An 11,668-nucleotide genomic window follows, 5' to 3' on the forward strand; every position below is an offset into this window, starting at 1 on the left:
AGAGAGAGCGGGGGGGGCGCTGGGAGGTGCTGCTGCTCAAATCAGAGCGACCGTCTCCCCCTCCTCACCCATCTCCCTCCCTCTCTCCATCTCCCCCTCCTATCTCTCCACATTAGCGGTCTTGTGGGCGACACTTGCAGCCATTTTTTTACGCAGGGACCCAGCCAATCATGTGGTGAGCGGAGCCGCGGGACGGTCACCTGGGCACCGCGAGCATCCCGGTGCCGCGCGAGCAGGGAGGGCGAGAGAGAGAGAGGGAGGAAGGAAGAGGAAGGACGGTGGGAAGGAAGGAAGAGGACGCGCGCGAGCTCAGGAATAAAAAAAAAAGGGGGGGAAGATGGTGAAGAGGAAGAGCCTGGACGACAACGAGCCGGAGTGCGGCAAGGGGATCCCGTTCCCCATCCAGACCTTCCTGTGGCGGCAGACCAGGTCGGTGTCCGAGCAGAACAGGTGTCCGAGCAGCAGCACGGCGATTTCTTAATTTCATTTCTTCATTCATTTATTATTTATTTTGAAAAAGGGGAAGAAATGGGGGGAGGATAATTGCGCTCGAGACCTGCGCGCAGACGTCGCACCTGTGACGGTGTTAAATCATCAGGGTGGGAGTGGGGGACGGTGGGGGGGTGTCGGGGGGCTGTGAGTCCGGACTGATTGTGTGACAGCGGCCGCGTTTCTCCTCCTTCCGCAGCGCCTTCCTGAGACCCAAGTTGGGGAAACAGTATGAAGCCTCCTGCGTGGTGAGTGGGAAAAAAAAAAAAACTAAACAGAAACCATCCCTCCAGTGAGTCAATTATACATCATGAAAAATAATAATATTCATCTGCTGGCGCACCTGTAATCCCAGTTCCTACTTCCAGTTCGGTCCCATTAAGATAATTGCTTCCACCTGCCAACTGCAAGTAATACCAGTAATGACAGTCCAGCAGCGCTACTCTCATCTCTCATCTCCCTCTGTCTCTGTTTGTTTATCTCCCCCCTCTATCTGACTCCCCCACCTCCCCACCCCCAGTCCTTCGAGCGGGTGCTGGTGGAGAACAAGCTGCACGGTCTCTCCCCGGCCCTGTCCGAGGCCATCCAGAGCGTCTCCCGCTGGGAGCTGGTCCAGGCGGCGCTGCCCCACGTCCTGCACTGCACCTCCATCCTGCTGTCCAACAGGAACAAGCTGGGTGAGAGGAAGGAGACGCACACATACACACACAGCTGACAGGCTGAAAGGGCTCCTTCAGGGGGAAACACTTGAGCCAATGTGTTTTAATTAGATTTTGGATTTTTGCTCCTGGGTGGGGGAGGAAGCTGGTGGCTGCACACAGGAAGTGACCTTTGAACCTTTTTTCATGAGCAAACACCTTCATGAGGCGGTGCCGTCAAGCTAATGTGCCGCATCTATTGTCAGTTTGGTTCTTATTTAGCCAATAAAATGTTTTTTATTCATGAGTTTATTTAGGGTTTTATTTAAAATCGATTGTGGGAGGAGTTTGGCGTTCCCGTATTGAGCGTATTGACCTCCAGTGAAACATATATAGACGGATTCAAACGGAGAAACAAACTCACCAAGTTTATCTGCTGCAGTTTCTGATAAAAAGAAAACCCCACAAAAACAGGGTTTTGCTGCAGAAAGATGTTTTTTTTTTAAAAAAAAGACCAAACTTCCTGTCAGTGCAGGTTTAATCCGTTTTCGCTTCTCACCTCACTAGCCGACAGTAAACTGACCTCCTGACCCCCCCACTTACCTCCCAACCCCTCCCGTCCTCACCAACCAGGTCACCAGGACAAACTGGGCGTGGCCGAGACCAAGCTGCTGCACACGCTGCACTGGATGCTGCTGGACGCCGCCCAGGAGTGCAACCACGAGGCCGGACTGGGCCACGGCTGGTCGGGCAGCAGCAGCGGCGGTGGAGGTGGAGTCGGCGGTGGGGGCGGAGTCATGGGCTTCCTGCAGCCGCTGGGCAACCAGGGCTCCTCCTCCCCCTCGGGCTCGGCGCTGGGTGGGTCGGGACCCCCGCATGGCGGGGGGGGCGGGGTCGGGGGGTCCCTGCTGCTGGAGGAGGACGAGCACACTCGCACCAAACTCTTCCACAAGAGCATGGCCACGGTGGAGCTGTTTGTCTTCCTGTTTGCGCCGCTCATCCATCGCATCAAGGTGTGTGACGGGGAAACACTTATTACTAACGAACTATTATTAATTATCATTGTTTATTCGATGGGTTTTGCCTGAGTGAAATCCTGCCAACACACGTTTCCACTGTTGCCCTGTCGACTATTGACCTATCGATACACACAATCCTCCAGAGATGAGACAGGTCCTCCCTTATAGAGCCATGTATCATCATTTAGAGCATCCGTTACGATTCCTGCTGGATGTTTTTTGTTTTTGTTTCATCTCAAAAGCTACTTTGATCTGAGTCTGGATCCTCAGGGTGGAAATAGATTGTTTGACTGAATTAAAATGGCCCATTTTTCAATGCAGCCTGTGTTCCACAGCAATCTTTACCTGTCAAAGGAGCGTTAAAAAATAGGAAAAACTTAACTGATATGTAGTTGTAATATTGTGCAGCATTTATGTGTTGTGTATATGCATTGAAAATACGTTTTTTTAAAGCATTTATTTTCATAAAATATACCTTTTATTTTGAAACTTTAGGCCCTTATTTTTAATACATTTTAAAGGCTCCATAGTGTACAAAATTGTTTTTCTCTGTGAGGTGATTGCTCCGCCCTCTTCCATTTAATATGGGACCTTTAAATCTGGTGCTGTTTCTCTTTTTGATGAGGATCTTTTTTTCTTCTGTTTTTGTTTCAGGAATCTGACCTGACCTTCCGATTAGCCAGCGGCCTGGTCATCTGGCAGCCAATGTGGGAGCACCGGCAACCGGACATCCCGGCCTTCACCGCACTCATCAAGCCTGTCAGGAACATCGTCACAGGTTGGAATAAAACAATAAATAAATCACTAAACGCCCTGGAGACATTTTAATTTAATTAATTAAACTGTGTCGTCGTCTCGGCAGCCAAGCGGAATTCCCCCGTCAACAACCAGTGCAGCCCCTGTGGGTCAGCCAACCCCGGTCCCATGGTGAGGGAAACTTTATTTTTCCCAGCATCCTCTCCCTATTTGTTTTTTTCACCTGCCTCTCTGGCTCCGCCCACAGGGCTTCCAGGTGGTGTGCGAGGCCGCCCAGTCCGACTCCTCCCCCTCCCCCGTCGTCGGAGTCGAGCAAAGCAGCCCCCGCGGCAACTCGGTGGAGAAGAGCGGCCCCTCCCACCAGCAGCAGCAGCAGCCACCAGTTAAAGGACCCTCCAAGAAAAAGTGAGCGCCATTTATCAATTTAGCCTCTGGGCGGCGGCGGCGGCGGCGGCGGCGGCTCCCGTCTGCGCCATCGATTTCCTGATCTAGGAGACGTGTCCCTGCATCATGTAGCTGGAGTTGCACTCTGTTTTGTTACGTTTTTGTCCTTTAGAATAAATCAATGTTGATGAATATTAACTATTTTGAATCCTGAAATTCTCAGAAATTTAACTGCTAAATCTGTGCACAAATGTAGATTTAAAGATGTTTAATGGTGCAGTAGAATCACTGAATGAATGGTTCTGAATTCTGGCTGATCCATCATGAACAGCTGCAGTCGTGCAAAAAAAATAACCTTTGATGAAAGACGGGTGGAGCTGCTGCTAGCTGGCGAACAGCGTCTCTGTCAGCGCGGATTCTATAGTTCGGTCCAAGAACTGAAGACGCAGAAGGCTTTTATTTTTTTTGCTGCCGCCCGCTGAAGAAATCTCGTCCAATCGCAGTCCTTTTTTTCCTTCAAACCTTTTTTCGTTGAGTCCGTATGCTGCGTCGACTCCTAAACATCCCCGAGAAGAACACGCAGCTGAAGCGCTTCCTGACTCCTGCCTGTTTGTCTGGCTCCGCCCCCTGCAGGAGGGATTTATTAGTGACCTGTGCTGACCACCAGAAGGGCGGCGCCGTCGTCATGTTGATGGCTCAACATTATTCATCCCTGCAGCAGCAGCAGTAGTGTGGTCTGTCTTGATGATAGCTGAGCCCCCAAGGGCAGCTTCCCTCTCTGTGCACGCATCATCATCATCATGTGGTGTTTTTCCTTTTTCCTTTTTTCCCTCTTTTTTCTTGCGGCACTGGTCCCATCTGACATGTGGCCCTGCAAAAGCGGGGTAATGACGCTGCAGTAATGTGCTGCGTGTCTGGCAGTGTGTCACCCGCCTGTTTGGTGCAGGACCTGCTTCCCTCCCAACCTCCCCCTCCCTCCCCTCACCCTCTCTTTTTCTCTTTCTCTCAGTGCGACAGGTCTTTTTTGGGCGAGCGCCGTCGGCTGCTCTCGCCCGGCGAGCTGGCAGGTTAGCTTAGCATAGCGGGCTTCTCTTAATTTGGCGGAAAGCATCGGATTACAGCCGTTGGGCCTCTGCTGTCAGACAGCAGGGGTCAGAGTTCAAAGGGGAGGAGTCTAGGAGTCACCTCCTCATATCCTCAAACACTCCAGCAGCTGCACCACTACCACCAACGCCCCCTGCTGGTCACATGGTAACAGAGGAGAGCCTGAGGAGAGTGATTCTGAGTCTGTCTGTTTTTTCTCTCTCCTCCCCGTCGCGACACGCAGACCGAGCTCACTTCCTGTCGTCGCTTCTTCCCCGACATTAGTGCGGCTCATTCATCTTATGACAAAGCCCCCCCCCTCCCCCAACATCCGTCCACCCCTGAGCGCCGTAGCGATGCTGAGACAGTTTCCATGGCAACCGCAGCCTGCTGCTGCTGCTGCTGCTGCTGCTGCATCCCCCCATTCCTACTGCCCGTACCTCCCTCCTTGCTGTCGTCACTCTGTTGCTATGACAACCTGGTACAACAGCAGCAGAGTCCTCTGTGTGTGTGGTGGGGGGGGTGAGAGTGTGTGTGTGTGTGAGATGATGGAAGGTGATACAGCCTCCCTCTGCTGTCTGCTGCCAGAGTGATTGGTGTTCCTATCGACCGTCTCCTTCCTGCTTCCACTCATTCACTACAGTCGCTCTGATTAAATGCCCCCACTCACACACTGTCAATACTGCTGTTCTGTGTGTGTGTGTGTGTGTGTGTGTGTGTGTGTGTGTGTGTGTGTGTGTGTGTGTGTGCGTGCGTGCGTGTGTGCGTGTGTGTTGAGGCTTCTGCATATGCGCCGCAGCTCTCTAACTGCCGCTGACCTTCATCCCGACTTATTTATAGTGGACTCACGTCCCCTCCCTCCCTCCGTGCCTCTCTCTCCTCTTCCCTTCTGCTGCTCGCCCAGTGATACTACAGGGTGCGTGTGCACCCCTGTGTACCATCATCCGTTGATGCATTATAAATTAAGCGGTGGCGATCGGAGTCAATGACAAGCTAATATTGCGGCGCAAGGTGTTGAAACTTGCAGTGCGACACTTGGTGCCCCTCAAGTTGTGCGCGTTGTTCATTTCAAATAGGGGGAGTCTCTGTGTGTGTGATGTTAATTGAGGTCGAGCCTGTGTTCAGAGTTGGTTTTTGACCTAAATCCATCCCCAACACCGGACATGCAGAGTTGTCATTGGCCAAGTACATTTTGTGCTATCTTCTTTATAGATAAGATTCAACTTTATTGTCATTGTGCACATCTCACAAGTACAGAGCAATGAAACACAGTTGGCATCCTTAGAAGTGAATTAAATACAAAAGTACAGTATATACACATTATATTATAAACATATATATATATATATATACATATGTGGATATGTATATATATATGTGTATATGTATATATATGTATATATATATATATATATATGTATATATATATGTGTATATGTGTGTATATGTATATATGTGTATATGTATATATATATATATATATATACACATATATATATATATGTATATATATATATATATGTGTATATGTGTGTATATGTATATATGTGTATATGTGTATATGTATATATACATATATATATGTATGTATATATATGTATATGTGTATATGTATATATACATGTGTGTATATATATATATGTATATATGTGTATATATATATGTATGTATATATGTATATATATATATGTATATGTATATATGTATATGTATGTATATATATATATGTGTATATGTATGTATATATATGTATATGTGTATATGTATATATACATATATATGTATGTATATATATATATATATGTATGTATATATATATATATATATATATATATATATATATATATATACATATATGTGTGTATATATATATATACATATATGTGTGTATATATATATATGATAACTGTTGCTATAAAGTGCAGGTATGAAATTAATAATATATATTTTGAAAGGTATATATATATATATATATATATCTTTATATATGTATATTTTAATTATTTGTATTATTATGCTTGGGCAGATACAGGCTTTGTGAATAACATTCAATAACCTATCACTGATCTGCAGCTACTCGGTCAAGAGTGTATATGTCAGCGGGATGTTAGACAAATGTCCTTGAGTTTTATGGAATTACAGTCACATACTGAGGAGGTGTTCGTTCACCCTTTCCTTAAAAGGCATGAACGTATACAGAAGATATCATAAGGGTTCATTGTGAAAACATCCTCTAGCTGAGCAGATCAGGAAGGCAAAATTACAGTACAGAAAGACAATTGAGACTCAGTACAGTAGGGGGGATCTAAGGGCAGCATGGCAAGGAATAAAATCCATGGCAGTTATTAACCAGCACACCGATGAGACCAGACAACCTACCAGAATAACAGGTGTGGATGATGCTGACTTGACTGATGCTTGTAATTTGTTTTTATCTGGATTTGAAAGGCCCCCGTCAGATGACGTCCCCAAGTTAAGAGAGTCACTAACACCTCTCAATGAACTGGAGATATCTCAGGAACAGATCATAACCCTGTTCAAGAAAGCAGAAATAGGGAAGGCTGCTGGTCCAGACGCCAGATGTGGACGCACATTGCACTATTGTGCTGACCAACTGGGTAATATTTTCACAAATATATTACAAATGTGTGCAAACAGTGGCCAGATACCCACTGGATGGAACAAAAATCAACCATAATACCTATGTCCAAATCAACAGGCCAATCGCTCTCACCTCGTTAGTTATGAAAGGATTTGAAAAAAATTCTGATGGACGAAATGATTTCATTAACTTGAGACAAACTGGATCCACTCTAGTTTGCCCTTCATCTCAGACAGGATATACAAGCATCTTGAAGAGCCTAAATCCCATGCCAGACTTTTATTTGCTTTTCATTTCAGCTCTGCTTATAACAAGAGGCAACCTCATACTTTAATTGAATGGCTAGCTTTTAGTTTTATGCTACCTGATCATATTTTATTGATGATTTTAAACTTCTTAAACAGATTGCAGCAGGTTTTTGTGAATGGGCGCATGTCCTCTCTTAGGGTCTCTAACACAGGCCCCTCTCTGGGCTGTGTTCTTTCTCTCCTGCTTTTTATCTGCAGATCCTCGCAAGACAACAGCTTCCTCGTCAAGTTTTCAGACGACACAGTCTTCATGTCTCATCTTCAGGGCTACCAATCAAGTCATGGTTGTGTGTTTCCATGATTTAAACGTATCTAAAACTAAGGAGACCATCATAGATTTTAGGAAATCTAATGTTGACCCCAAACCAAGCAGCATTCATGGCGAGGTTGTACAAATAATACAAAGCTATAAGTACTTGGGCATTGTGATAGGCTCGTAATTAAAATTTAGTAAGAACACAGACAGCATCATCAAGTGAGCAAACCAAAGAATCCACCTGCTGAGGAAACTGAACTCCTTTGATGTCAGCAGACACTTTTTGCGTACGTTTTATCAATCTTTTATTGATTCTCTTTCAACTTTTTCCTTTGTCTGCTGGTTTGGAGGTCTGTCCGTGAAGGATAAGAAATGTCTCAATGACATCACAATTTTGGAGAGTGTGCTTCAAAATTACTGGAGTCCATTTTGAGGACCTCGACTCCCTCTGGAAAATACAGGTGGTCCAGAAAGCAGAAAGAAATTCATCCAACCCCAATCACATTCTATGGAGTGAGGGGGAAAACAAACCGCTATGCCAATTCCTTTATCCCGTCTACCATAGGCTGCTAAATGATCTGCGATGATTTGTGTTTTATTTATTTTTTATTTGCATTCAGCCTTGCTGTGCTGTTGCTGAGGTGACCATACCTGACTGTGGATGTTAACTGTTGTGTATCTCCTGTTTTATCCTGTAGTGTAGTGTTGCCTTGTTTTGTCCTCTTGTGTTTTTGCTGTGGACAGGTGATTGTATAGAGAATTGCCCTTCAGGGACTAATAAAGTATTTTGAAGTGAACTGAACCGAGGTTAGCTCTGCTAACACAATCCGCTGCAGACTTCGAAGCTGCTCCGATTGGCTCCGACTCACCTATGCCCCCCCCATGCAGGACATCAGCCCCTGCCGGTCTGCCCGCCTCCCTCTCCCAGCGGGGGCGCTACGCCACCTACTTTGATGTGGCAGTGCTGCGCTGCCTGCTGCAGCCCCACTGGACGGAGGAGGGCATCCACTGGGCCCTCATGTACTACCTCCAGCGGCTGCGTCAGATTCTGGAGGAGCGGCCTGAGCGCGTCCCCGAGCCGCTGGTTGCACCCCTGCCGCGGCCCCGCAGCAGCTCCATGGTGGCGGCCACGCCCTCGCTGGTCAATACGCACAAGACCCAGGTGACGACGACGATGGCGGCGGAATGCTAGTTGCGGCGCTCACGCAAACTGCCTGCGAGATGATTTGTGTTGTCGTCTTCGCTTTCTGCAGGATTTGAGTCTGAAGTGCAACGAGGAGGGAAAGTCTCTGAGCACAGAGACCTTCACCAAGGTCTCCCTGACCAACCTGCGGCGGCAGGCGGTGCCCGACCTGGCCTCAGACTTGGGCATGAACATCTTCAAGAAGGTTGTTGTTTTTTTTTTTAAATCAATGTTTATTAATTTATCTTTGCAGGGATGCTGCGCGTGATGTGATGAACCTCAACAAAGCTCAGCCCCAATTATTGTGCAGTTCAAACAATGTGTTTTTAATAAGAACTGGATGCCGGTCGGTTAGAGCATGTGCAGTAGAGCCGCTTCACATCATGCCTCTATGAGCCAATCAGAGTGAGTCGTGACACAGCATCATGCTCACTCAGAATAAAGACTTTGAATGTGTCCAAAATCACCCACTCGTTCCCTCCTCCGTCGTCCCTGTATCGGTACTTATATGTAGCCACTATATAGTGACTCATTAGATTATATAGGGACAACTTTCAGACACTCTTGGTGCCGTCAAAGATGTCATTGTGGTGATGGCAGGTGGTCATAAATAAATGAATGATTAAATATATAAATGAATTTATACTTGTACATTTAAAAAATAATATATGCTGTCTTTTTCAATGGGTCAGTGTGAGTGTAATGCATGATGGGATATATTGCCCGGTTAGTGGCCATCGGTTGTACACTGCTTTTAGCGAGGATACGTTGAGTAGACTATACAGTGATGACCGATGTTTGGACACCACGACAAAATGGCATGAGTAGGGGGCAATTTCAGACACAGCCTTTATTAAGGGATATTTTGGCCTTCTTGAAAAAGTTTTTTTTTTTTAATTTTGCATTCCAGCAGCAGCTGCAGTGTAGTTTAGGACCTGCTGGGGAGTGTTTGTGTCCTTTGGCCTGTGGAAGCTGGGGTTTCTTTGTCCTTGCTGGGTCTGTTGTCCAGTAACTTCAAGTGACTGTGGCATTAAAATCTCGCGTTTAGTACAACGTTGCCACCAGCTGCTGGGCTGGAGTTGCCAAAGACTTTGAACTGGTGCATCTTACATGGCGTCACTTTATCAAATGGAATTGTTTCACTTTTAGTTGGATAAATATACATTTAACCAAACATTTTCAGTTTAAGAACCGGCGCGAGGACCGGGAGCGGAAGGGCTCCATCCCCTTCCACCACGCGGGTAAGAAGCGCCAGCGGCGCATGGGTGTGCCCTTCCTGCTGCACGAGGACCACCTGGACGTGTCGCCCACCCGCAGCACCTTCTCCTTCGGCAGCTTCTCCGGTCTGGGCGACGACCGGCGGCCGCTGGACCGCGGCGGCTGGCAGGCCACTATCATGGGTGAGGAACTGCTGTCTATTTCTCACTCCCTCCATTCCTCCCTTCCTGTCTCTCTCCACTAATTTTTATTTATTTTATTTTTTTGGGGTGAGTCATAAGATTCCGATTGTGGTGTCGGCTGCTGAATTAGGTCAGCTCATTAACGCTGCTGCTGAGAAGTGTGATTTTCAAACACTCGCTGGAGCCACCGGGGGCGTCTGGTGTTGTCATCCAGTGCCACTGCCGAGCTTAGTTGCCGCCAGTGGCTTACATAAGACGAGACCTGCTAGTATCCACTTCTGTACAACGTTGATAACAATAATAATAATAATAACAATAATAATAATAACAATAATAATAATAATAATAATAATAATAATAATAATAATAATAATAATAATAATAATTCCACAGCGGCATTGATCAAACTTTGACTGATATCATACTCCACTTGCGTTTAGTTTATAACCAATCAGCTTTTACTTGTCGGGGAACCAAGTAGTGATTGCTGCTAGCTACCTTGTTTAAATGTCCCGGTACAAGGAGAAATGCCGAAAGTAACCTGAGTTAGCCTGAGTGATGCATTTCAACATGAAAAAATAATGGTCCCGAAAATATCAAAAGTTTCTGTTTTGAAAATGTTTTTTGAGTTCCCAAGGCCTGACTTGCTACACCACTGCAGCTAGCAACAGGATGTTGGATAACCTTGTACAAGTTAACTAGATAGCATTAGCAACCTAGCTACACATAATGTCATTAGTCCTTTTAAATTGTTCCTAGTTGTAAATATAAGATAAAAACATACTGCTTTTATTTTTTGTAAGTTCTGAGTATTTGATCATCCATTTTTTTTTAAATCACTCTTCAGGCAAATTCACAAGGCGAGGAAGCACCGACACAGCGGCGGACGCTGACAGCCTCAGCGCCAAACACTCCCACTCCCACCACTCTCTGCTCAGAGACATGCCGGACCACTCCAACAGCCACAGTGACAACACCGTCAAAGAAGGTAGGTGGTTGTTAAAAGTAAAACATAAAAAAACAATGTTAAATGTTTAAAAGAGTCATTGAATAGGGGTGGGTTAAAAAATATAGATAATTTAGATATTTATCGATACACGTTTAAATATTATCATCGATACATAAATCCCAGTATCGATACTTTAAAATACAATAGATTTTACCCTTTGTTTGTTTGTTTGGTTAATTAGTCTCGCGTGGTTTAATGCTTTGTGCACCGTTATTGCAGTCAGATGTCGTGAGATCCAGCCCCTCCGCTTCAGAGAGAACAAATAATGGCGGAGAAGGAAGTACAACTCTTTTCCCCGGGAGATCTAGCGAATTAAAAACTGACATGCTTATGAAACTTTACCATGGGCGAACAAAGAGCTGCGGACGTTTTTTGTTCGCAGTGGCCGAGGAAAAAGCTCAAAGAGAGCTGGACGGACGGAGCGACACGCAATGCAAACATCCTCCTGGTTTCCAGTCAGTGGCCGCAGTTTAGCAAAAATAGTGTCGGGAGGAATAATAATAATAATAATAATAATAATAATAATAATAATAATAATAAT

The 11,668-nt window shown here is 45.8% G+C and overlaps 1 protein-coding gene across 1 annotated transcript in view; it reads left to right on the forward strand.

The window, feature by feature from the left end:
* The first annotated feature begins 34 nt into the window (after nt 1-34).
* Nucleotides 35-11,668, forward strand: part of unc80 (unc-80 homolog (C. elegans)) — a 52,562-nt gene continuing 40,928 nt past the window's right edge. The window contains exons 1-11 of the mRNA XM_076048638.1: nt 35-429; nt 689-737; nt 1,010-1,166; nt 1,761-2,140; nt 2,801-2,924; nt 3,009-3,073; nt 3,150-3,307; nt 8,424-8,697; nt 8,789-8,923; nt 9,902-10,118; nt 10,966-11,106. Coding sequence (XP_075904753.1) covers nt 338-429; nt 689-737; nt 1,010-1,166; nt 1,761-2,140; nt 2,801-2,924; nt 3,009-3,073; nt 3,150-3,307; nt 8,424-8,697; nt 8,789-8,923; nt 9,902-10,118; nt 10,966-11,106 — 1,792 coding nt within the window. The 5' untranslated portion in view covers nt 35-337. The remainder of the gene's footprint in view (nt 430-688; nt 738-1,009; nt 1,167-1,760; nt 2,141-2,800; nt 2,925-3,008; nt 3,074-3,149; nt 3,308-8,423; nt 8,698-8,788; nt 8,924-9,901; nt 10,119-10,965; nt 11,107-11,668) is intronic.

This window comes from Nelusetta ayraudi, unplaced genomic scaffold, assembly GCF_046127955.1.
Source record: "Nelusetta ayraudi isolate G7.1 ecotype Tasmania unplaced genomic scaffold, CSIRO-AGI_Nayr_v1 ptg000106l, whole genome shotgun sequence".
NCBI lineage: Eukaryota > Metazoa > Chordata > Actinopteri > Tetraodontiformes > Monacanthidae > Nelusetta > Nelusetta ayraudi.